This window comes from Sarcophilus harrisii, chromosome 4 (genome assembly GCF_902635505.1).
Source record: "Sarcophilus harrisii chromosome 4, mSarHar1.11, whole genome shotgun sequence".
Taxonomy (NCBI): Eukaryota; Metazoa; Chordata; class Mammalia; order Dasyuromorphia; family Dasyuridae; genus Sarcophilus; species Sarcophilus harrisii.
Genome location: NC_045429.1, coordinates 301,519,010 through 301,544,675, shown reverse-complemented (window position 1 = coordinate 301,544,675; position 25,666 = coordinate 301,519,010). Strand labels below are relative to the sequence as shown.

The window sequence follows — 25,666 nt, the reverse complement described above, 5'->3', positions numbered from 1 at the left end:
CAGCTCCAGCAGCAGCAGAAGGGGAGGGGGGAGCGTGGGAGGGGAAAGAGGGCGGAGGAGGGAGGAGAGGCGGAGTCTGAGAGCAGTCGAATCTCCCGCCGGCCCCTCTCTCGGGCGGGATTGGATCCGGGCCGGGCGCGAAAGCTCTCTATTGGCTGCGGAGAGCAAGTTAAAGGCCGGCTGCGCGGGAAGCTTAGCGCGGGAATACCTCCGAGCTGAGCTGTATAGTCCATTTCTCTGCCCGCTGCGGACTCGGGAGGATGAGTTGCATTAACCTGCCCACCGTGATGCCCGGCTCCCCCAGCAAGCTCCGGGGACAGATCCAGGTAAAAGGAGCCCGAGCGGGGTTCTGGGCTGGGAGCTAGATTAGGAGGATACAGAGAGCATGGGGCGGGAAGGTGAGGACTTCCCCATGGCCGGAGGACTAATGACATTTCTTATTTCTTCTGCAGGTGATCTTGGGGCCTATGTTCTCCGGGAAAAGGTAATCTCCTCCCGGAAGGGGCGGAGTGGGATGGGGAACTGAGACAGCAAAAGAAGGCCTTCCGAAGGCTGAGGGGAGGGCGGCTATGATCTAGTACTTTTTTTTAAACTTTAAAGGCAAAAATGAAACTTCTTGCCCCCTCCACCCCACCCCACCCCCCAAAAAAGGGGAGACAACAGGTATACGCATTTGCACGGAAAAAATACATTAGGTAAATTGAGGGGAAGATGAGGAAAGTAAGTCGGGGCCACATTGTTTCCTTCAAAAACATTGTGCCAAACACTGAGCTAAACCTTAGCGATACAAAAGAGAAGACTTTCTTATATAATGGGGTAAGAGGGCTTAAATGTTGAATAAAGAAGTTTAAATGTATTTGATCTAGAGGTAATAGAAAGTTTATTGAGCAGATGAATGAGAGAGACCCTCTGAGATGAACTTCTTATGCTCCCTTGATCTGGGAAACCGACATCCGGTCTCACACCTGACAAGACCTTTGACAATTCACTTAGAGTCTGTAACTTGTTTTCTTCCTACACAAAATATAGAACACCTTTTTTTTTCTTAAAACAAAGCCAACAATGAATATTTTCTGTACTAATTCTGTGACTTAGAATCTGCGTTTTTATCTTGAGCAATAGGGGCCTCAAGTTTCCCAATCTTTAAATAATGGAGTTGGACTAGATAATCTCTGAGTTCCTTTCCAACCGCAAATTTACAAATCTCTGGGCCTCTTTCCTAAGAAAGTGGAGTTGACACATCATTTTCATTCTCTCTTCCAGTCTTAAGAAAGAGGTTGTTGTTCAGCCCTTTTTAACTCTTTGTGACACTATTTGGAGTTTTCTTGGTAAAGATAATAGAGTGGTTTGTCATTTTCTCCTCCACCTCATTTTACAGATAAATGAGGGACAGGGTCCCACAACTAATAATTGCCTGGTTCTGGATTTGAATTCAGGTCTTTCTGACTGTAGACCCCGCTGCCTGAGGAAGAGGTGGCCTTCTCCTTTCCTAAATCCAATCCCTTTACTTAAGCCTTCCATCCTATTCTTGCCCCTTTCTGAGAGTTTGTTCCATTAGTTTCATTCTCCCTTGGATCTTTGTTTTTTCCTACTGATTTTACTTATCTACTTATTCCCTCCTGGCTTCCAATGAATATAAACAGGTTTCCACTTTTCTTTTAAAAAACAAAACTAGAGCTCTTGACTTTCATTCCTTGAAGCTATCATTTTGTAATTCTTTTTCCTTTTACTGCTTCTCCTTCCTCACTTGTCCCTTAAATTCTTGGTTTCCAACCCTACCAGTTGACTAAACCTTAGCATTCCCTTTGGATAGCTTATAGTTAAATCTGATAGCCAGTCCACATCCCATTTCCCATCCCTACCTACTTTATCTCTGCAGCTTTTTATACACTGACTACCCCTCTTATCCTTCTTGGACTTGCTTTTCTTTAAGACACTACTGGTTTTCCTTCCAATGTTCCTTTTAAATCTCCTTTGCTGGATCAGCATTTATCTTTTACCCTCCTAAGGATTAGTTTATCCTAGGCCCTTTCCTGCACCCTCCTCACTTTTCCTCCTTATCCTTCCTTGCTTCTTAATTCTTTACAGGTCTCCCACATTCAGTCAATTACCAAGTCTTATAAGCTCCTGAAATCCCTTGCATCCCTTCTCTTCTCTCAACTCACCAACATTGTCTTTCATTTTACCCCTATTATAATCATCACCTAGACTCCTATAATAGCCTATTAATTGATCTCTCTATTTTTTGTTTTTATTCAGTTTCCACAGTTTCCAAAATAATCTTTCTAAAGAATGGGTCCAGTCAAGTTTTAGTTATTATCTAGCTCAAAAAAAATCATCAGTTCACTGTTACCAATGTGGCAAGATACAAAGTGTTTAGCCTGGCATTTAAAGCTCTACATGACCTGGCTTGGATTTATATTTCCTGACTCTTTAAATATTATTTTCTTTGATGTGCTCCACATTCCAGCTAAACTGGATTTACTAGCTGTTCCCTAAACTCAACAATCCATATGCCATCTTGCCTTTCCATTCCATACCTGGAATGTGCATAGTCCTTATACTTGCATCTTAGAATCCTTGTTTTCTTTCAAAGCTTAGCTCACTTGCCATTTTCCTAATAAGTCAATTTGTTGATACTCTCCTCAAATTACCTTGTGCACATCTGTCTACATATTATAGAATGCACACTTTTTTGATGAGAATTCACTTTATATGAGTAGATTAAGAACTACTCACTCCATGCCTTATCTTAGCTTACTGTTTACTTTACTGGGTTTTTATTTTACATAATGTGCTTAACTTTTGTTGTGTAATTCCCTGGGTGGAGGGGACAGGGGCCATTAGGTGTTTTGGGTCAATTGGTGCTGACTCTTGGTGCCTTTTTCCCCTGTGCTGGGGAATCACTTTGGCTTTTGTAGCACAGAGCTCATGCGGAGAGTCCGACGTTTCCAGATTGCCCAGTACAAGTGCCTCGTGATCAAGTATGCCAAAGACACTCGATATGGCAAAAGTTTCTCCACACATGACCGGTCAGTTCCCTCCTCCAATTTCATGCTGGTTCCCCAGTTAGAGTAAAGTCTAAATCAGAGGAAATAATATTATATAGTGTTAAATAGCTTAGTGGTAATTTCATATATTTTAGTGGTTATGGTTTTTTAATTGGTTTTTGAGCACTTTGCTTTGATATTAAGGTCAAATCCCAAGGCCCAAAGAATTAAAGGGATTCCTAGATTGTGCCAAAATATTTTATTCACCAAATGTGCTTGGAATAAGTATGCCAGGGCTTAAAATTTTCTTAGTTACATGGTTGAAACAAAATTTTACTTATGTGGAAGCCAAGAGTCCCATCATTGATTTTATTCTTATTTGTTTTGGCAGCAGGGAACCAAATATACTTTAGCCTGAGGTGGGACTAAATTTCAGTAACCAGTAATCAGTCACCTTACACTGGCAGTGGTTCTCAAACTTTTGTTCTCAATATCTTTATCCTATTAAAAATGACTGAAGATCTGTCTGAAGAGTTTTTGTTTATGTGGGTTATAGTTATAGATATTGATCACATTAAAAATAAAAACTGATTATGAATTTGTAGACTCTCTGAAAGGATTTCAGATATTCCCAGGTTGCTCTGGACCATACTTTGAGAACCACTGCCTTAGGGGATGTAACTCTGGGGTAAAATTACACTGGCTGTACACCACCCACCCCCCCACCCACCCGAAATATAGAGATCAGAACTGAGTAATCAAGTAAGGTTGGATATTAATTAATAAGTGATTCTAGGATTAAACACTTTTGATGTTATCTGCAGACAATGTTTTGGGATTCTTTTCACCAATGGCTTGTGGATTTTGTTTGTTGAGCTATATAGGAAAAAGGAGTATTAATAATGTAATATTTGTACTTGTTTTTAGAAGTTTACTCTAAAAGTTTAAAAACAGAATATGTATCACATAAGATTTGCTTTGTTATATAATGATGGTGTTTGATATCCCTCATTAGACTGACAAAATCTACTTTGTGAAAACTGGTATGAGGTGAAAGTCTATAATAAAACTCTTACTTCCATTCATTTTCTTTTTATTTTTTAAGCACTATCTTTTTGAAGAACTTGAGGCTCTTTAAAATACCAAGTTTATGACATCTTTTCCTGTCCTTATGGATTTATATTCTAGCATGGGTGTGACAACAAATAACTATTTAAAATACAGCAGTATTATTGTCAATAACCTCCATTCCAATCTTCTCTATTACAAGTTATCTTTTTTTTTTTTAACAGCTATCATTCCTACAATCCCATATCACATAATTAATGCCATCAGTTCTTTCAATTATAGACCATTCTTTTAATGATAAATCAGCAGGTATTTCAGTCACTATTAAGTAGTCCTCTACAGAGGGATTACTTAATCCAAGTATCTATAGGAAATAGCTACTTCATTAAATATAATTCTTTGAAGTAGGGCAAACCCTGAAGGTTACAGAAAATGCTATATGCTAAGTCTTATACATGGGTCTAGACTCTAAGCTATACTTTTCCTGATTACATCTTTTTATCCCTATTTCCTACTTCCAATTTGCTCAGTACATTTTCAGTCAGTATCCAAGGACTTCACAAAATCCTCAGTTGGAATTTCTGAATGATAAAAATACGTTGAGCTAAGATTAATTAGACACATCTGTGTGAATCGTATTCAAATCTGAATCCGTATCTAATTAGCCACAGTTCAACCGTTAATTGGCTTTTCCTATGTGAGGTAAAACTTCTCATAGTATGGCTTGATTTACACTTGTATTTTCCCTCCCAAAACAAAAATTATGAGACCAAGGAAATTAAATATTATAGCATCAATATTTTAGTTATTTTTATTATGAAAACAAAAAGTCTTAGAATGGGTATTTGTCTCTTCCTAGTTCAAAGAGTTTACATATCTTAGTGGCCAGCATTTTCTCAGACCTGCAATTGGACTCAATTCAATCAAGCATCAGGTTTTTTTATTTTTTATTTTTGAAGTATTATTTGATATTATAGTTATAAGTGATAGGACTTCAATATCGGAGCCAATTAGGCTAAATGATTCTGATGGCCATAATTATGTAAAACAGACAGCCTCTATTTTTCTACTGTTCTGATTCATTCAGTTCCTATAATATAAAATGTTTGAGACTCCCTAGTGAATGAGGCTTCAGTGTAACCACATTAGTTGTACCTTGACACCCATTCCTGGGATCCTCAATTGTGGATAGATTCAGAGCCTTGCCCAATTTCTGATTCAGATTAAGGATCCACTCACTTAAAACTGGTATCGATGAGAAACCCCAGAGAATTTTCCTATTACCCCCATTGTAATAACGCTTATACTTATACTAGCTTCTCAAGCATCACTCTTCTGTCTTTGCTCTAACCTGATCCATGAGGCCAAATAAAGCACTTGTTTTTTTATATTCCAAGTCACTGCCCTTTTTATACACCATTTCTTGCTTGGCCTCATTTCCTGCTGTTAAGTTTTGTGGGGTTGTGGGGATGTGTCATCAGCCTGAAGACAAAAAAAACAACCAAGAGATAGACGTATATAGAGGCTTCCCAAGTCCAAGGCCTCGCGGGAGATGCCTTTAGAATTCCTCCTATAGGAAGTCCTTCCTATAGGACAAGCCCTTTATATGCCCTCAGTCTCTTTAGCTTGAAGTATTATTATCTTCCATCCATTTTATCTTTTTGAAATTTAATCTTTTACATTGAAAATCTATTATATTTTATCTACCCATTTTATTTTATTTATTTTTGCTAAGGCAATTGGGGTTAAGTGACTTGCCTACGGTCACACAGCAAAGAACTGTTAAGTGGCTGAGGTCACATTTGAACTCAGGTCCTCCTGTCTTCAGGATTGGTGCTCTATCCACTGTGCCACCTAGCTGCCCCCATTTATGGAAATGGAAAATTACGGACTATTTCAAAATTTACCCCTTTTCACTCAGATTAAAAAAAAACATTTTTTTTTCTTTTCCCTTTCAGATACAGAATAATCTTTTCTAGAAAAATCTTCAAACTCATTTAGTACAACTCTTGACCATGAATTTTTTTCTCTAATAAAACAAACATTTATTAAGCATCTACTATGACACATGTACTTAATTATACGCTGGAAATAATGGGGAGGGAAAATGTAAGAGTCCCTGCCCTTTAGGGATCTACCTTCTATTGGGAGGGATAGTTTGTACACATAGAAATATATTCAAGGTATTTTGAGGGAAGTCCAGGCTGCTGGAAGAAAAAGCTTTATGACAGAGATGTACTGAAGTTAAACCTTTGGGATTAGAAGGGATTCTAATATGTGGAGGTAAAATAGAAGGATTTTAGACTCTAGAGAGAGTCTGGGCAAAGACTTCGAAGCAAAGAATGGGATGTATGGGAATGTCATGTGTAAGAAACAGCAGGAAGGCCAATTCGGCTAAAATGCATAAAGTATGAGTGAGTCTTGTGTAGTATGTCTGGAAAAGTAAGGTGCAGCCATATTTGTGTATATTTTATCCTAAAAGCAAGAGGGAGCCCTGGAAGTTTCATGGGGAATAGGGTGGGGTTGGGATCAGGGAATAAAGTAGTCACTCCTGTATTTAAGGAATATCCATTCAGCAGCTGAGTGGAGGATAAATTGGAGAAGGGAAAACCTAGAAGCAAGAGAGACCAATTAGGAAACTAACAATAATCCAGTACACAGGGAATAGACTTGAATTAAAATGGTGGCTGGTTGCGGGAAGAGAGGGAGGTAGATGAGGGTCTCTACTCGTCACAACAGTAAAGGTCTTTGATTTAATCTAGTAGAATAGGTATGTGAGTGCTGCCACTATAATCTACTTTGCTTCTTGTGAGGACTAATCTGGGAAAAAAGATGTAGCCACCAATTTCTAGCTGAAAAGTCGACAAGAATTGCATGAGTAAACAAGATAATGAAGGTATGTGTATTTTTAAGAGCAAATTAAATACAGACATTTTACCCTTAGATATAAGGTGTGTACCCTATTGCTTATGGTAGAACTGGAGGCAGACTGAGAGGTCATCTAGTCCAGGGGTTCTTAATCTGAGGCCCGTGATTTGTTTAATATTATGATATCTGGAGTTCAATAGCATTAGCTTCCTTTGTAATCCTATATATTTTATTCAATGCATTTAAAAACATTATTCTGAGAAAAGAGGTCCATCCAGAGGCTTTACCAGATTGCCAAAGGACAATGACACAGTAACTCCCTCATTTTTGCACATGAGAAAACTAAGGGTCACAAAGTGTAATGTCCGGATTAGCTCTCTGGAGGATCTCTGGATGAGCCTTGGTCTTAGGTGGAGGAGTGATGAAGGCAGGAGAGCCACCAGGAGGATTTCTTTCTGTCTCTGAGTCTGTGTCTCCTCTGTGTCTGGTCTGAGATCAAGCTTGAGAGCTCCTATCTCCAGTCCTTTCAGCCCTTAAATACCTCAGTCTGATTACATCATTACATCACACTAAGTATATGCCAACTAGAGTGATTATATCATTATATCAAACTGGAGTGAGTGATTACATCATTATTATCACACTAAGTATATGTGAACTAGAGAACCATTATCTCATCAGTCACACTGAGTAAACTGTAAGTATCCTTGCTTCAAGTATACCTTACCCAGAGTTCCCCCACTATCTGCAGCCCTCTACAACAGAGGGGACGTTTTTTCAAAACAAGGAAATAAAACTAAGCTTTTTTCCAGCTGAGTCTCCTCACTCAGACATGCCCCCTCAGTATATGAATTATAATCTATATTAAATAGTATTTAAATACTAAATAATTTGGGGGGGTGTAAACACTGAATGGCAAGAAATGGATATTTTAAAAATACTTTTTTTTTAATCATAAGATTTATTTTTTGTTAGGTGAGAATTTGTGTTTTTCATTTTTTTTTACAAAGCATTTGGGGTTAAGTGATTTACCTAAGGTCACACAGCTAGTAAGTGTCTGAACTGAGGTCTTAACTCCAGGGCCAGTGTTCTATCCACTGAGTCACCTAGCTGCCCTGTTGGTGAGAATTCTTTTCCCTTCATACCTATTAGATATTCTGACTTTAAGCAAATTCTTTATAAGAATTAGGAGTTCTCAACCTGAGATCTATGAACTTAAATATCTTGATAATTTCATTTCAAAATAATTGGCTTCCTTTGTAATCCTACATATCTTATGCATCTAAAAGTAGTATTTTAAGAAGAGTTCTGTAGGTGTCAACAGACTGCTAAAAAGATCTATAACACACAAAAAAGTTAAGAACTAGGCTCATCTGCATCCAGAAAGAGCTGTCGGGACTGAATATGGATCACAACATAGTTTTTTTATCTTTTTTGCTGTTTGCTTTCTGGGTTTTTTTCCCTTTTTTTTTTCCCCCTTTTTTGATCTGGGTTTTTTTTGAGCCACATGATAAGGTAGAAACATGTATAGAAGAATTGTACACGTTTAACATATTAGATTATTTCTTATGGATAAGGAAAGAAAGGGAGAAAGATTTGAAACAGGGTTTTATAAGGGTGAATCTTGAAAAGTATCTTGGCATGTATTTTGAAGGTGAAAAACTAAAAAATTTAAAATATTTTTAAAGTAGGCTTTTTAAAGTTAGATTTACATTTCCTTAAATCTTGCCTTTTTAGTTATATTGCTAGAGAGTATTCTTGAGTTTGGGTTTCAATGAATGAATTGTTGAATATATGGAAAGGGGAACTAGGCTCAATTTCTACATAAGTACTAAATTTAAATATATATTAAATATAAAAATAAATAAATAAAAATAAGTATTTATTTCTACATAATAAAGTTATCCAGAAATAGGGAATTTCAGATGGGAACAAGATGTCATTTTCAATATGCAATGAAGATCCTTATTTTGTCTGTTTTATGCAAGTCATTTAATAGCCATACCGACTTTGCCTTTACAAATAGGCCTAAAGAATTATCCAGATACTAGCCTCTGAGCCATGTGTAATGAAAAGAACACCAGATTGAGAATCAGAATGCTTGAATCCTGCTTCTGCTATTTATATCTGTGTGTCTGTATCTGTTTTCTATTTCTTTCTACCTTTAATTCTTTTGCTCTTTGAGAATTAGAGCCTCATATCTGTTTTCATTAGTGGTCACAAGCCAACTTTTCCCCTCTTTTATCCTTCAGCAATATTATGGATCTGCTACATTATTTTTAAGACTTATGCCCAATGTATTAATTTATTCTTTTTTTAATTATAGCTTTTTATTGACAACATATAGATGCATAATTTTTACAACATTGTCCCTTGCACACACTTCTGTTCCAACTTTTCCCTTCCCTCCACCCCCTCATGGCAGGCAGTCTCATACATGTTAAACATGTTAAAGTATGTCTTGGATACAATATATGCGTGTAGATCCGTACAGTTCTCTTGTTGCACAAGAAAAAATGGATTCAGAAGGTAAAAATAATCTGGGAAGAAAAAAATTCAAGTAGTCCACATTCATTTCCCAGTGCTACTTGAGTGTAACTGATTCTGTCCATCATTGATCAATTGGAACTGAATTTATTCCTTTTTTTACTCATAAAAAAGTGTTTTGAGATAAATTTATTCTTAAGGACTACTTTGGTTGTATCTAATTTTGGGGTATTGTCTCATTTGTTCTGGTGTTATTCTTTAATTAAATTGTCTACTGGTTCTGTGATTTGTCCTTTGACTCACCTTTTCTTTAGCAAGCATTATTTAGTCATTAGTTCATCTTTAATTGTTTCTCCAGGGTTTTCTTTATTACATTGTTAAATATAATTTTTAATGTATTGTAGTTGATAAAAGATAAGTTTAATATTTCTGCTTTTCTCCATTTGAAGTTTTTATACCCTACTACAGGGTTAATTTTTGAAAAGATGCTGTGCACAGCTAAGAAATATGCATATTCCTTTTTTGTTTCCATTCAGTAATTGTCAGAAATCTATCATATTTAACTTTTCTAAAATTCTATTTACATCCTTAACTTTTTTTGGAGGGGGGGGGGTTTAGATTTATCTGAAATTTGAATTTCAGATATTTGAAAGGGTTGAATAGTCCCTCACTATTGTAGTTTTTGCTTTGTAATTCACTTTTAAGTATTCAGAAGCTATTCTATTCTCTACGTGTCTTGATTTTAATTCATTTATTATTGATATCAATTTATTATATATAGTATCTTTCAGCAAAATGTAGTTTCCCCAATTGTCTCTTTTAACTCGGTCTGATTTTGTGCATCATCTGATGATTGCTACCCTCTGCAGGAACACTATGGAAGCACTCCCAGCCTGCTTGCTTCGGGATGTGGCCCAGGATGCCCTGGCTGTGACTGTCATTGGCATTGATGAGGGACAGTTTGTAAGTTTATTCCTGATTTTTCTTTTCTATTGTCCCACAAAATTTTCCCTTGTATTGGAAAGCCAGATTGGCTAATGATTGGGGTAGGACCAGGAGAAGAAAGGGAGAGCCTGGTGAAGGCATACACATATCAAAGTATAATAAACATTTATGAACAGTTTTGTCATCTTTCTAGATAAGCTTCTACAGGGAGACCACATATTGTTCTATGTGGGAGAAGTGCTAGAGAATCTCTGCAGTCAGCAAAATGGTCTGAATCAAATAGATACTCAAATACACTTAGATAGCTAAGTTGTGTTGTCTTTGGTGTTCGGGGTACAGAACTTCACTGTTTGTGAAAAGTTAACATATATACACACAAAGACTTAGAGTACTTGTAACTACAAATGTAGAGTATGTGTGGTTAGGAGAAGAAAAGAGATAGGAGTCAAAGTTGTTTATTCTCCAGACACTGGAGCTAATCCAAAGAGCATAAATTGAAGTATTGAGTAGCTTTTCTTCTTCCTCTGCTCATCAACATTTTCTTTCAAAGATATTAATAAGAACCTGAGGAAGCTTGCCTCCTTGGGACAGGAACTTACTGCCTCTCCATCTCTTTTTTTAATCTCCTGGGATGTTTTTAGTTTCCAGACATTGTAGAATTCAGTGAGAGTATGGCAAATGCCGGGAAGACTGTGATTGTAGCTGCACTGGATGGGACCTTTCAGAGGAAGGTAAGATTCCTAGTTATGGTATGGTCTTTTGATAAAGGATCTAAATGCCTGGAAAGTGGGTCCTATGCAAAGATACTACTAGTCTGCTTTTCTTATTTTCCTTTTTGCTTATTTTTTACATCAGTTATTTCTGGTGAATTTTCTTTCCCCATCCTCCAACTTAACCTAATAGCCTTTTTTTGTTAAAAGCAGTTCAAACAAACCAACTGACAAAGCCTGTTTCTGTAAGGAATGTTCTGCTGCATCCAGTCTTCTACCTCTCCAAGAAAAAGGGTGGTGCTTATTCTCATCCTTGTCTCAGGCCAAAACTGGTCATTATGACTACATGGTATTCATTTGGCTTTTTTTAAACTGAATCATCATAAGCCTCAACAATGTCAACTGTCTTCTGTTTAAAATTCGGGTTCCTTTTTGTTTGTATGGTGTTTGTATCAGATCATATTTTGCCTGTAAAAGACTAGAAAATATTTCTTTTAGCTTGTTTTAAGGTCCAGATAAAGGGAAGAAAGGTATAGCTCCAGGAAATAAAAGTGTGATCCAGGCAAATTTTCATGAATTGAAGTACTTGGGCCAAAGAATATTGGGGTTTAGAGTTGTTTTGTTATTGTCCTTTTTTTTTTTTTTTTTTTTTTTTTTTTTTTTTTTAAGACGTTCATTTACCATCACTTACTGTGTTTCTGGGGATCATAGGCATTTGGGAATATCCTGAACTTGGTGCCACTGGCAGAAAGTGTAGTGAAACTGACCGCAGTGTGCATGGAGTGCTTCCGGGAAGCTGCTTATACTAAGAGACTAGGGGTGGAGAAAGAGGTAATTTTCCCTTCCCCAGTCTTCTTCTGAAGTGGGTCCAATCTAGTGGGTTAATTAACTCCCTGGAATGGCCTATATTTGGGAGAGCCTGCTTAATAGAAATCACATTGCTGTCTTCTCTGTTGCTAGGTTGAAGTGATTGGTGGTGCTGACAAATATCATTCTGTGTGTCGACTCTGCTATTTCAAGAAGTTCTCAGGACAGTCTACTGGGCAGGAAAATAAAGAGAATTGTTCCCTCAATGGGAAGTTGGAGGACACCTCAAGCTGTCGGAAACTCTTTACTACTCAACAGATTCTTCAATGCAGTTCAAACAATTGAGGCAGTTGGAATATACCTAGAACTGGCCTCCTGGAGAGAGATACCTTCAAGCATTCTGACTGTGTGTATATATATGGGGAAGTCACCTGCAACCTGCTTCTCCATTTCTAGCCATGTTACACCTATTGCTTATACCGTCACCATGTTTCTATGTTCCTCAGAAAGAGGGAGGACCAGAAAAGATCTTGGGAAGAGAGAAATAGGAAAGCAGTGCTTTCATAACTTGAAAAAAAACTTTTTGAAACAATGACTATATTTTATAACTTAATTCCATCCTTCCTCTGTTTGCCATACTGCCCCAACTTCTGCTTGGTAAAATATACATTGCCAGTAAAATCCAAAATCCTTCACTTTCCTTTCTTCGGCTTCAGTCTTTCTAAATAAAGTCTTTGTTATTCCCCTGAATTGCCTCCTCATGCTGAGAACCATGCTTAGGCAAGAAGCTAAGTCTAAAAGCATTGGGGGTTTCCCTGATTCCTCTGACTGGAATTATAGCAAAATTCTGTGATGGAAGACATTACTTCCTCATCTGTGATATTTATCCTTACTTTCTGTTCTCAGACCCTTAAGATTTTGCCTTTTCTTAATTCTATCAATACAATGATAACTTTGTGCTTTTTTTGGGGGGGGGGGGTGTCTTATAAAAGTATCCAATAGCTTCCAGCAGCTACTTCAAGCCTGAGAACTTTAGTTTCCTAAGAATATATAAGTCAGAGGACAGACTGACCTTTACCTGGGTTCTGATTAGCCTGGTATGTCTCAACTTATAATGATGACTTTTTTGAGTTGATGGGGGAGGACAACTGAGGTCGTAGGAAGGTTCTGCTATAAAAGATGAAAATTGAAACTACCCTTTAGACATTGTTCTCTTTAGCCTTTTAGGTTTTTCCCATGTCATGACGGAGTTGTGGCTTTCCCCTTATACACTGGGATTATGTGGGCTGCTAGAATGAGGTGGGAGGACTTCTCCAGCCATTCTCAGTTCTTATTAATATCATAGCACCTCTGTCTTTGTTGAGAGAATTGCCTCAGCACTGTTGACTAAGAGTTAGTTGGGCCATTTTAAGGCCAATAACAGATTCAGAGGACTATCCTTCAAAACCTACAGAGCCAGGGTTTTGTTCATGGAGCTTGTTTGCTGTATCTATCAAGGAGAGAACAGTATTAGACTTAAAGACCTACAAAGCAGTGAATGGTCTTGCCTTGGTGAGAAGCAAATATCAGACTCTTTATCACATCCATTCATTCATTTAACAGACATTAAGACTTGTTCTTCACCTTCAACGAACTTACTCCTAACTGAGAAAACATGGATACAAATAGATGAAGAGGTAGATGTGATAGGTAACATATAGAAGAAGAGAATTTGTTTTTGAAGAGGTACATTAAGCTAAAAAGTTTGGACTTGCTTTAGTTTTTCATTGGGCAGCTACTGAAGGTTTGTTTGCCAAGGAAGTGACAAAACCAAATGTGTACAAGGAAGATTAAAGTGGCAGTAATATGTTTGCAAAACAAAATGGTAAAACAGTAAAAACAACTTTTACATAATTCTATCAGATTCCTCATTCCCTTTGTACACAACACTCCATCCTCCTTACTTGGTGATTTCAGTGACTATCCCCTATCCCTGGAATGCTCTCCTTTCTGCCTCCTAGTTTCCCTGGCTTCAAATCTCAGCATTTTAAAGTCCTTCCTTAATAAAGCTTTTTTTTTTTTTTTTTTTTTGGTGAGAGTGATCAGCAACTTAGTCTTTATTTTTCACCTATTAGAAGAATTGGAATCTAAGGGTATATATCAGAAAGGGATATAGCTGAGTGAATTAAGAAATGAAGGCAATGGTTTCAGAGAAACCTGGGAAGATATGTGTGAACTGATGGCAAAATGAAATGAACAGAATAAGGAAAACATCTAGGGTAGGGGGAGGAGGGAAGGAAGGGATAATTTGGAGCATAAGGTTTTGCAATGGTCAGTGTTGAAAGATTATCCATGCATGTGTTTTGAAAATAAAAAGCTTTAATAAAATTTTAAAAATTAATTTAGTAAAAGCCTAAATTTTGGCAGAAAACCTATTCCAGTTATGTGAATTAGGCTAGCCATTTTTTTCCTCTGAGTCAATTTCTTTATAAAATGGATGTGAGGAAGGCTAGCTTTGATAATAGCTAACATTTATATAGTATATTTAAGATTGGCAAAGCACTTTACATATACTTATTTGATCCTTCTAACAACCTTGTGAGGTAAATGATATTACCATCCCCATTTTACATTTTGCCTATGAGGAAACTGAGGCACAAAGATTAACATCTATGACTAGTTGCACAGCTAGTATGTGTCTGAGTCAGGATTTAAACTCGGGCCTTCTTGACTTTCAAGTTTTGGGCTCCATCTACTGTATTACCTTCCTATTCCTCTGTGAAAGACTATTATGAAACTGGTTGAAAAAAGCCTTTTCATTCCTCAATCTTAGTGTCTTCCCTCTTAATACTACCCTCAATTTATCCTGTATATAATCTTGTTTGTAAATATAGTTTTTTGCATATTGTCTCCTCTGTTCTGTGTTCTAAATATAGGGACTGGGTTTTGTTTTGCTTTCTTTGTATCCCCATCACTTAGTATAGTGCCCGGCAAATTAAAGATTAATGGTAGTTGAGTGACAGAAGCCTTCTTTACCATCTACCAGGGAAGGCGAGTAACCTGGGTGAGCAACATGGGATAATTGTCACATTTATAAGTTGGATAATGTTGAGCACAAAGAGAATGAGACTTAAGGCAAAAAAATAATACAAACTAGAGAAATGGTAAAGGAGAGTATGTCAATTTTGATTTGGGGACTAAAAATGCTGCTGGATTCCCATTCCAATTTAAAGCAACAAATATCAGGAATCCACCATCCAAAACACCTACATCGTAGAATTCCCCTTCCTTTCCCTTTCTACCAGTAATTTAAGACTATAACAGCAATGCTAATAAGGGCTGCAAAAGGAGAAAATTAAAAAATGCACACACACATATATACACATATATATAATCTTTATTTCATCTCCAAACCAACTTAACAAAATGCAAAGTCTTCTGGATGTTCTTTTCTGATGGCTTTTTAATACATTCAGAACCATCCAGGGGCTGCAAGGTAGGCATGCCTTCTTGCTCTGCCTTACATTTCATATTTTAACAATGGAAGAATATTTACACAAAGCAGGGCCTTGCAGGTTAGGCAAAGCCACTCCCAGCTACCAGGATTTCTGTAGCAAGGACTAGGCAATGCTGCCCCTGCTGTCACCAACCCCCAGGTAGACCCTGGCACCAGACCAGGTATGGATTAGCAATCTCAGAACACAGGAGAACCAGAAGAATACAGCAATAACCACATGGGATTTAGGGCTAAATGCCTGGGTGGTCCTCACTTTCTCCTCTGAGTTGGAAAGGAACAGGGATTAAGAGAATAATCCCAGATTTTTATCTATTACAGACCTGAGAGCCATGGAGTGTGTATGTGCTGGGGAAATCAAGATGGGGAGCTCACTATACCTCAGAGCCCACCACTAGCAACAGAAGGCACAAGCATGAAGGCACACAAACACCCTACACACCCACACGCATAAAGCATCACAGAATGTCTCAGCAGAACCTGAGAATTCTAAGCAGCCACTGCCAGAACCACAGAAATCACAAGTTTTTGTCCCCTGGGATGAAGGGAAGATATAAGGCACTGTAAATAGCACTGTTGGGATTATCCCACTTCTATAGTTGTCCCAGGCAAAAGGAAAAGCAGTGAGAAAATACTTCTATTCAAAACTGTCTTAAAAATGCTCTGTCCAAAGGCAGATTATTTTTCAATCCCTCCTTAAAGGAAGGCAGTAGTACCTCAAATTATATGGCAGGTTTGAAAAAGCATGGGGTACAAACAGGAAGAAGAGAATGCCATTGTGAAGGTGTACAAAGGCTCCCTCCCTTTCCCTTTCTACAAGGTGAAGACCAAGTCAAGCCCACCCTTCCCTTTGTCCCCCACTGTGCTTTTGCATGCTGCCTTAGCTTAGTAAACTGGAGGTGGCTGATAACCCTCAGTGGTCTCTGCATTCTGAGTGAAGGGTGGTTGTTGGTAATTGTCTCCAGCAACTCCTGGGTAGGAGGCATAAGGGACAGCAGGATCAGGGGTAGGGTCAATGTAGTTCTGGATGAAGTCATCTACCCCAGCTTTGTATCTCTGGTAGGCAAGGGCAGCCAGCAAGCCCTAGGAAAAGAGTGGCTTGTCAGAATTTAGGTGGATGGAAAAGTATGAGGCAGGGAAGGGGAGGTAGAAGAGATAGGACATCCCTCTGGCTCCCCATCTCCAACCTTCCTACACTAGGAATGAGAAAGGATTTTGGTTGGAGATGTGAGTAAAGACCCCTAACTCTGACCCTCTCTTTGCCAAAACCCATACCTCTGGCATTACCCATGGATAGGACCATGGTCCTAGGCAGTTACATACCCAGGAGAAGATGGAGAAGAAACTAAATGAGATTGCTGCCCGGGCTGAGTCAGCCCGCATCAACATGGCTGTAGAACTGGTGGCTGCCCACTGATTGGTAAGAAAACAAAATCCAACAAACCACAGGAAGGTCCAGAAAGCTGGGGAGAAAACAGGATGAGGAAGAGCCAACTGCCCACAACAGTTACCCACCCATTCAAGTCACAAAGTACCAATGGGAATTACCAAGGAACATAGGTGGATCTTTCCCTAGCTTTACCCCAGGACTAACTAGGGCTAAAGAGGGAGAAGATGTGGATTCCTTCCCCAAAAACCCATGGGAAAGTTACCTGAGAAGATCATGTCACCAATGACCAAGTACTTGCGGTCAGTGGCATTGCTAATCTGAGGAAAATAGACATCAACCACGAAGAAGAAGACAGAAGCCAGGAAGGCAAGCACCCCAATGGCTGTGCCATATCGGCAGGCATCTTCATTTTGGTTAAAGATGCAATGGAGCTCGGCTGAGTGGGATGCATTAACATATCCTTCAGCAATGATGCAGGAGAACACGACCACAGCAAATAACTAATGAAGAGAAGAAGTGTCTGATGAGGATGAGAACTGTTATAAACTAGACACCCATAATTTGAAACAAATCGATTGAACCCAGATGATACTCTTGGCTGATCTGTCTAACTAAACAACTTACTTTGTGATATTTTATTTCAATTCATGACTTCCATGCATTCTCTGTTAATGTGATTACTTCCTGGTTTTAATGTAGAGAAGTCAACTGTTTCTTATGGCATTAATAGCAAGCTTACCTTTTCAGCCCTCGTTCATGTTATTCTCCTGTACACACATCTGCATTCCAGATAAATTGGACAACTAGCCATTCTCTGGATTTCAGATTTGTGCAAGATATTCCCCAGCCTGGAATATTTTCCAACTTTCTATCTCTGTCTTTCAGAATATTTATCTTTCTTCACCTCTGCCATCTTCCAAATCTCCTTTAATTGAAGGTGTTCTATCCTTCCTCAAATATCGTTAGAACACTCTGGGCCTCAACTTAGTCCCATCACTCAGAATCTTATATTTATTTGTATACATGTCATTCCCCTATCTCCATCTTGCCTTACCTCACTCTCAGGACAGAGATCAGGCATCCTCGATGTTTAATAAATGTCTATCAATGAACACCACACTCATGTTAAAAAAAATAAAATAAAATTCTGCCATAGATCAATGGGACATGTGCTTGGCAATAATTCTTCTCAGGAAAAGAGCTGAGTGGCTTATGCCTCTCAATATTCTACTCAGCGATCTGGCCTCCAAGATGAAGACTGTTCTACTCTTGTTTATCCTCTCTATAAGCACTAATATGTTACCACCCAAAAGGGGGCATTTAATGCCACAGCCCCGTAAGTCAGTGTTGACAGCTTTTCAATGAAGATTATCTGCTCCTCTAACACTATTTAAGTCAGGTTGGTGGGGGAGGGAAAGTATAGGGGTGGGAGGGAGGAAGACATTTCAGATGTCAGTCTGAAGCTTGTAAGTCTTAGGTCAAATATTCCCCAGGTAAATCTATGGGCCCCAGATCTACCCAGTTAATGATTTCACAAAAGGACGGGCCAAAGTGTGAACGTAAAACTCAGGGTCCCAAAGGAAGACTGTACTTCAGAGGAAATCTATTAACAGTCTAGGGAATCCCCTACCACCAGCATACTTCACCCTAGATCTGCCCCTAAGACAGCGCTGCCTCAGGGACCCAACTGAAAGGGCGGCCCCTCCAATCACAAGGGCATTCTCATTTTCAAAAGAACACATCGCTTTACAGGCAAATCTTGTTCTAGCCTTAAAGCTAAAAATAGGAATCTAGAAATCTCTGCGAGAGAAGCAGAGAAACATTCCCTGACACTGCCAAGCCAACCCATCACCTTCCCCCAGAGCAGAGCGCAGGGCAGTCTGTGCCCCTATGGGAGAGGAGCGCCGGGTGCCAGTCAGTATCAGCAGGCATTGTCCGAGCGCGGAGGATGCCCTCTCCTCGCCCTATCCCCAAGGAACCCAGTCCTGGTCACCCTCTCTTTCCCAGTGACCCCGGGGCTTTGTAAGCCTGCGGGGGCAGATTTCCCACAGGGCTCTACCCGATCTAAGCAGCAGCAGATTCAGGTTTGGGGCAGGAAGCGAAGGCTACGACCCCCGGCAGACCTTGCCCAACCAGTTTTAAATTAGCCAGTCTCTGGGACGGAGGACCGCACGCTCCAGGTGCGCCCAAGGGCCGCTCTTTCCTCGCCGTTCCTACTTTTCAAAGTCCCCTAATCAACCCCCCACCCGGGAGTGGCAGGGCGAATGGGCTGCCCTCTGCCCCCCCCCCCCCCGCAGGCCCCTCCCACTGCCAACAGGGCGGCTGGGGCCTGTGTGGGTCCCCCGAACGCTTGCCCTGTTGCCGGGCCACCCGGTCGTGCCGGGCCCGGGAGAGACCGCCCAGAGCCGACGAGGAAGTCGGGCAGAGCCGGGGCGGCGGGCCGGGAGCGGCGGGCGGGCAGCCCCGGCAGCCCCGGACCCGGAGCTCCCAGGAAGCCGGCGCAGCCCCGCCTGCCACCTGCTGTAGGCCGGAAAGTCCTGCCCGCCCCGCCGGCGGGCCTGCGGCGCGTCCTCCGCCTCCCTCTCCCGCGGGGCTCGGGGCGCTCACCATGCACACAGCCCGGACGATGACTTGCGGCTGCTGTAGAAATCGCCGCAGGTCGAAACTGCCGCCGGCCTTGGCCGCCCCGTAGGCCCCGCTGTCCATTTTGACGTTGACGTCGTGGCCCTCGCCACCGCCCGTGGAACGCAAACTGGAGACTCCCGGTACTGAGGGTGACACGGGGAGCTCCATGCCCCGCCCCCCACGCGCCGGGGGCGGGGCCTCCTTCCTGGAACTGCGGGCCAATGAGCGCCGGGCCCGCGGCGGGCCAGCCACCTGCCTGAGAGAAGCGGGGCCGCGGGAGGAGACGAGTCGTTTCCCTTCCTTTCCCTCACCCCGCCACCCCCAGGGCTTGGCCCAAGTATTTCTGCCCCGGCTTCCTTGGCCTCACGGACTGACCCCCCGATAACGAACCCCTTCTCCCCGCCCCATCAGCGCTCCCAAGGAGAAGGCACTCGCCCCCCTTCTCGTCTCATGACGCCCTCTTAAAACTCGCCCACGCAACCAGTCCCGCGCTTGGAGACCTAGGGAGGGGAAGTCCACTAACTCCGAAAGCGGCCCATTTCTCCTCTCGGTAGCTTAGAAAGCCCCTTCTACGTATCCAAGCACAATCTGCCGCTATAACCGCCACCGGGGCTTTCGCGTGCTTCCTCCTGGCACCGAGAAATGACCGAGTCCGAGTCTTCTTTGACGAAATAACCTTTCAGATACTCGAAGGCAGCGGCCTTTCCCCGCCCCCCCCGCCCCCGCCCCCACCAAGATCTCTACTTCAGCCTAACCCCCTCCCCTCCCCCCGCTCCTAGTTCCTTCAACTGATCCTCACGTGACTCTGTCCCAAAGTGTTTCTAGTCAGTCTCCTCTTCCCAATTTCTACTTCACCTCCACCCGTGTTCTTTCTAAAAGAGTACGCCCAGAACGGAACCTAACTCCCAAAAGTAACTTGCCTCGGAGGGAGGGTATCTCAGTAGTACCCCAGTCCTAAGATTTCACATTGGCTCCCTGGTCCCTCTGGATCTCGAAGCCCACTCAGAAAACATCGCATCTTGAGAAAGAGGAGCCATAATCTAACAGCCTCTCCCCCCTCTCCCTCTCTCTTGTTTAGCGGAGGAGAAACTGAACTTAGCGTAAAAAGCTAAAGGGTCTGTCTGCCTGAGAGAGATCAGGGATTCGGATGCCCAGGTATTAGAAATTATGGCCTGTCTCCTGCCTTGTGCCTTCCTAGCTCTTCCCCAGTCTCCTTTATTGGAGAGAAAGGTTTTCTTTGGAAAGACTGAGGAACTCTAAACCCCCAAAGTGTTGGTAGTTATTAGATCAATAGTTTTTATGTAATTCGTAGTCTAGGCTTCAGAGATTAAAATCTGGAGAAAGAGAAAGTCTAATTTTTAAAAAGATGATGTTCAGTGACCTTGCCAGAGAGCTCTTACACGTTTGGAGAGAAAGAGGCGTGAATATGTACACCCCTCCATACATACACATACTGCACTCTCTTGTGCCTTTGCCTTTCCGTGAATGTTCCATATGTGTCTGCTGTTCTCATTGATAATATATGAGAAAGTGTACCCTAGGTTTTGTGGAGGGTTTTTTTTTTTGCCTTTTTAATTATGCATATCTTTAAGCATATCCTTTGCTTTGAATTAATTATGCCCTCTGATGGTTAAAGTTAAAAGTGGATGCTCGAGAATTACCTGCACCCAGACAGCTAGTATGCTGAGACTTGCTGTATCTGTTAGGAAATCTGTTAATCTCTTCTTTCTTTCTTTCTCTCTCTCTCTCTCTCTCTCTCTCTCTCTCTCTCTCTCTCTCCCTCCCTCCTCCCTCTCTCTCTTCTCTCTCTGTCTCTCTCTTTCTCTCTGTCTCTCTCTGTCTCTCTCTTCTCTCTGTCTCTGTCTCTGTCTCTCTCTCTCTCTTCTCTCTCTCTGTCCCTCTTCTCTCTTCTCTCTCTCTCCCTCTCCCCCCTCTCTTTCTCTTCTCTCTCTCTTCTTTCTGTCTTTCTCTTCTCTCTTTTTTCTCTCTCCTCTCTCTCTTTCTCCTCTCTCTCTCTGTCTCTCCCTCTCTCTCTCTTCTCTCTCTTTTCTCTCTCTCTCTTCTCTCTGTCTCTTTCTTTTCTCTCTCTGTCTCTCTCTCTCTCTCTTCTCTCTCTCTGTCTCCTCTCTCCCTCTCTTTCCCCTCTGTCTCTCTATCTCTGTCTTTTTCTCTTCTCTCTCTCTCTCTCGTCTCTCCCCTCTCTCCTCTCTCTTCCCTCTTTTCTCTCTCTCTCTCTCCTCTCCTCTTCTCTCTCTCTCTCTTCTCTCTTTTTCTCTCCCTCTCTTTCTCCTCTCTCTCTGTGTCTCTGTCTCTGTCTCTCTCTGACTCTCTCTCTGTGTCTCTGTCTCTCTCTCCCCTCTGTCTCTCTCTCCTCTGTCTCTCTCTGTCTCTTTCTCTTCTCTCTCTCTGTCTCTGTCTCTCTCTCTCTCTTCTCTCTCTCTGTCCCTCTTCTCTCTCTCTCTCTCCCTCTCCCCCCTCTCTTTCCCTTCTCTCTCTCTTCTCTCTGTCTTTCTCTTCTCTCTTTTTCTCTCTCTCTCTCTCTTTCTCTCTCTCTCTGTCTCTCCCTCTCTCTCTTCTCTCTCTTTTTCTCTCTCTCTTCTCTCTGTCTCTTTCTTTTCTCTCTCTGTCTCTCTCTCTCTCTCTCTTCTCTCTCTCTCTGTCTCCTCTCTCCCTCTCTTTCCCCTCTGTCTCTCTATCTCTGTCTTTTTCTCTTCTCTCTCTCTGTCTCTCGTCTCTCCCCTCTCTCCTCTCTCTTCCCTCTTTCTTCTCTCTCTCTCTCTCTCCTCACTCTTCTCTCTCTCTCTTCTCTCTTTTTCTCTCCCTCTCTTTCTCCTCTCTCTCTGTGTCTCTGTCTCTGTCTCTCTCTGACTCTCTCTCTGTGTCTCTGTCTCTCTCTCCCCTCTGTCTCTCTCTCCTCTGTCTCTCTCTGTCTCTTTCTCTCTCTCTCTCTGTCTCTTCTCTCTCTCTCTTCTCTCTCTCTCTTCTCTCTCTCTCTCTCTCTCTCTCTCTCTCTCTCTCTCTCTCTCTCTCTCTCTCTCTCTCTCTCTCTCTCTCTCTCTCTCTCTCTCTCTCTCTCTCTCTCTCTCTCTCGCTGAGGCAATTGGGGTTAAGTGACTTGCCTCAGGTCACACAGCTAGGTCAAATCTGAACTCAGATCCTCCTGACGTCACTGCTGGTGCTCTATCCAGTGTGCCATCTAGCTGCCCCCCAAATGGACATTTTTATGTGCAATGTAACCACATAAAAAGTAGATTATATTCAGGTTGGTTCTAATGGTCTTGTGATAACAGCCATCTGCATCTAGAGAGAAGACTGTGAGGACTGAGTGTAGATCACAACATATTATTTTTACTCTTTTTGTTGTGGTTTGTATTTTGTTTTCATATTTTTTTTTCAACTTACTAGATCTGACTTTTCTTGTATAGCATGATAATTGTGGAAATATGTATAGAAGAATTGTACATGTTTAACATATATTGCATTACTTGCCATCTAGGGGAGAGGGTGTGGGGAAAGGAGGGAAAAATTGGAACACACAGGATTTTGCAGGGGTGAATATTGAAAATTACTGCATATGTTTTGAAAGCTTTTTGCTTTAGTAATTAAAGTATTTCAATAAAACATTGAAAATTTTAAAAATAAAAGCAATAGAAAAAACATCATACATGAAACTGCAAATTGCAGCTTGTTTTTCCTTTTAAACATGATCAGTTACTCAACATGTAACTTTTAAAGCTGCCCTGTTTGTTTCCTTCTGGCCTTCCATCTGTTCTCTCATGTGTATTTTTTTTTAAAGTGCTTCACTTGACCCTTTATTTCTTCTTTCTTCCTTTGTTTTTTGATAATCTCCCTTTTTCTATCATCAAATTGAAAAAAAAATTTGTAATAAATATGCCTGGTCAAGCAAAATATATTCCTATATTGGTCATATCTGAAAATGTATAATTCATTCTGCATATTGAGTCTATTACCTCTATGTCAGGAGGTAAGCCATATGCTTCATCATCAATCCTCTGAAATCAAGGTTAGTCATTGCATTTATCAGTTTTAAGTCTTTCATAGTTGTTTTCTTTACATTATTGGTATTGCATAAATTGTCCTCCTGGTTCTGTTTATTTTACTCTGCCTTAGTTTGTACAGATCTTCTCAGATCTCTGAAACTCTCATAATTTCTAATGGCATTATATTCCATTTCATTGTCATATACTTTGTTCAACTATTTCTCAATTAATGGAAAACCCTTGATTTTCTTGTTTTTTGCCACTACAAAAAAGAGCTGCTAAAAATATTTTTTATATTTAATGGTACTTTTTCTCCCCTTCCTCCCTTCTTTAAATTTCTCTGGGACATAAACTTCATTATAGTATCAATAGGTCAAAAGGAACACACAGTTTAGTCATTGGAAGACATAGTTCCAAACTCTTCCAGAAAGGCTGGATCTACTTACAGCTACACCAAAAGTACATCAGTGTGCCTGCTTGCCCATGGACCTTTTCAACAAAAGTTGTTTTAATTTTTATTTATTTTTTATTTTTTTCTAGTAAGTTGAAGCCTTTTAAATATTGTTATAACTTTATTTTTTTCTTTAGAAAACTACATATTGGTGACTTAGGAATGCTGAATCCTTGTTTTTATCCTGCTCTTCTCCCTCCTCTTATCATGCTTGATTCTTAACCCAGATCTCATTCACCAACCCTTTATTTTACAGATAATAAAACAAACCCCCAAAAGTGAAATTGTCTGGTCAGAGTCACATAGAATGTCCACATGATATCATACATGATATCCACATGATAGACATAGCTCCGGGACAAGAAATTCTTTGTCTTTTCTTTAGGATTCTCAGGCTAGCAAGGCAGGCAGTAATATCAAAGCATATGGAGGACAATATCAAAGAAAAAAAAGTAAAAAGTTATTTATATAGTGTTTTAAAGTTTGAAAAGCACTTATAAGTAGTATTGTGTTTTCTCCCAACAACTCTGGGAGGCAGGTTCTCTAATCATCTCCATTTTACTCTTTAGGAAATTGAAGCAAACCCTACTGAAAGTCACCACATATCCATATTGTTTTTCATATTAAAAATGATAGAAATTTTCAATAAATATTGTTTGTTTTAAAAAATAACTGCTATTAAGACAACTCTGAGATACCACTATACACCTGTCAGACTGGTAAGAATGACAGGGAAAGATAATGCGGAATGTTGGAGGGGATGTGGGAAAACAGGGATACTAATACATTGTTGGTGGAATTGTGAATACATCCAACCATTCTGGAGAGCAATTTGGAATTATGCTCAAAAAATTATTAAATTGTGCATACCCTTTGATCCAGCAGTGTTACTACTGGGCTTATATCCCAAAGAGATCTTAAAGAAGGGAAAGGGACGTGTATGTGCAAGAATGTTTGTGGCAGCCCTATTTGTAGTGGTTAGAAACTGGAAACTGAGTGGATGCCCATCAGTTGGAGAATGGCTGAATAAATTGTGGTATATGAATATTATGGAATATTATTGTTCTGTAAGAAATGACCAACAGGATAATTTCAGAAAGGCCTGGAGAGACTTACACGAACTGATGCTGAGTGAAATGAGCAGGGCCAAGAGATCATTATATACTTCAACAACAATACTATATGATGATCAATTCTGATGGACCTGGCCGTCCTCAGCAATGAGATGAACCAAATCAATTCCAATGGAGCAGTAATTAACTGAACCAGCTACACCCAGAAAAAGAACTCTGGGAGATGACTAAGAACCATTACATAGAATTCCCAATCCCTATATTTTTGCCCACCTGCATTTTTGATTTCCTTCACAGGATAACTGTACAATATTTCAAAGTCTGATTCTTTTTATACAGTAAATAATGGTTTGGACATGTATACTTATTTTGTATTTAATTTATATTCTAATATATTTAACATGTATTGGTCATCCTGCCATCTAGGGGAGAGAGTTGGGGGAAGGAGGGGAAAAATTGGAACAAAAGGTTTGGCAATTGTCAATGCTGTAAAATTACCCATGCATATAACTTGTAAATGAAAAGCTATTAAAATTTTTTAAAAATTTAAAATAAAAAAAAAGCAAAAAAACCCCTGCTATTTGTATCTTTTGATCATCTATTTCTTGGGGAAGTGGCTCATTGTCATAAATTTTAATGAGTTTCTTATCCATCTTGGAAATGAGATTTTTATCGGAGAGACTTGATGCAAAGATTTTTTTTTTCTCAAAATAACCTGTTGCCTTTTTAATTTTAACTGCATTGATGTTGTCTGTGTA

The 25,666-nt window shown here is 40.3% G+C and overlaps 2 protein-coding genes across 4 annotated transcripts; one reads left to right on the top strand and one right to left on the bottom strand.

The window, feature by feature from the left end:
* The first annotated feature begins 176 nt into the window (after window positions 1-176).
* On the top strand, window positions 177-12,625 carry TK1 (thymidine kinase 1). Of its 2 annotated transcripts, XM_003768653.4 has the most exons (7): window positions 177-326; window positions 453-484; window positions 2,922-3,032; window positions 10,283-10,376; window positions 11,000-11,089; window positions 11,780-11,899; window positions 12,029-12,625. In XM_003768653.4, the coding sequence occupies exons 1-7, from the start codon at window positions 261-263 to the stop codon at window positions 12,218-12,220; spliced, it is 705 nt and encodes a 234-aa protein (XP_003768701.1). In that variant the 5' UTR covers window positions 177-260; the 3' UTR covers window positions 12,221-12,625. The 2 variants fall into 2 exon arrangements, with proteins under 2 accessions (XP_003768701.1, XP_023358441.1); XM_023502673.2 differs by lacking the exon at window positions 11,780-11,899 and having other exon boundaries at window positions 178-326.
* A 3,360-nt stretch (window positions 12,626-15,985) lies between these two features.
* Window positions 15,986-20,076, bottom strand: SYNGR2 (synaptogyrin 2). Of its 2 annotated transcripts, XM_031965569.1 has the most exons (5): window positions 19,884-20,076; window positions 19,366-19,639; window positions 17,021-17,258; window positions 16,692-16,831; window positions 15,986-16,451 (listed from the first exon to the last, which is right to left on the bottom strand). In XM_031965569.1, exons 2-5 carry the CDS (start codon window positions 19,549-19,551, stop codon window positions 16,254-16,256), a joined length of 762 nt encoding a protein of 253 aa, XP_031821429.1. In that variant the 5' UTR covers window positions 19,552-19,639; window positions 19,884-20,076; the 3' UTR covers window positions 15,986-16,253. The 2 variants fall into 2 exon arrangements, with proteins under 2 accessions (XP_031821429.1, XP_031821430.1); XM_031965570.1 differs by lacking the exon at window positions 19,884-20,076 and having other exon boundaries at window positions 19,366-19,728.
* Window positions 20,077-25,666: the final 5,590 nt, after the last annotated feature.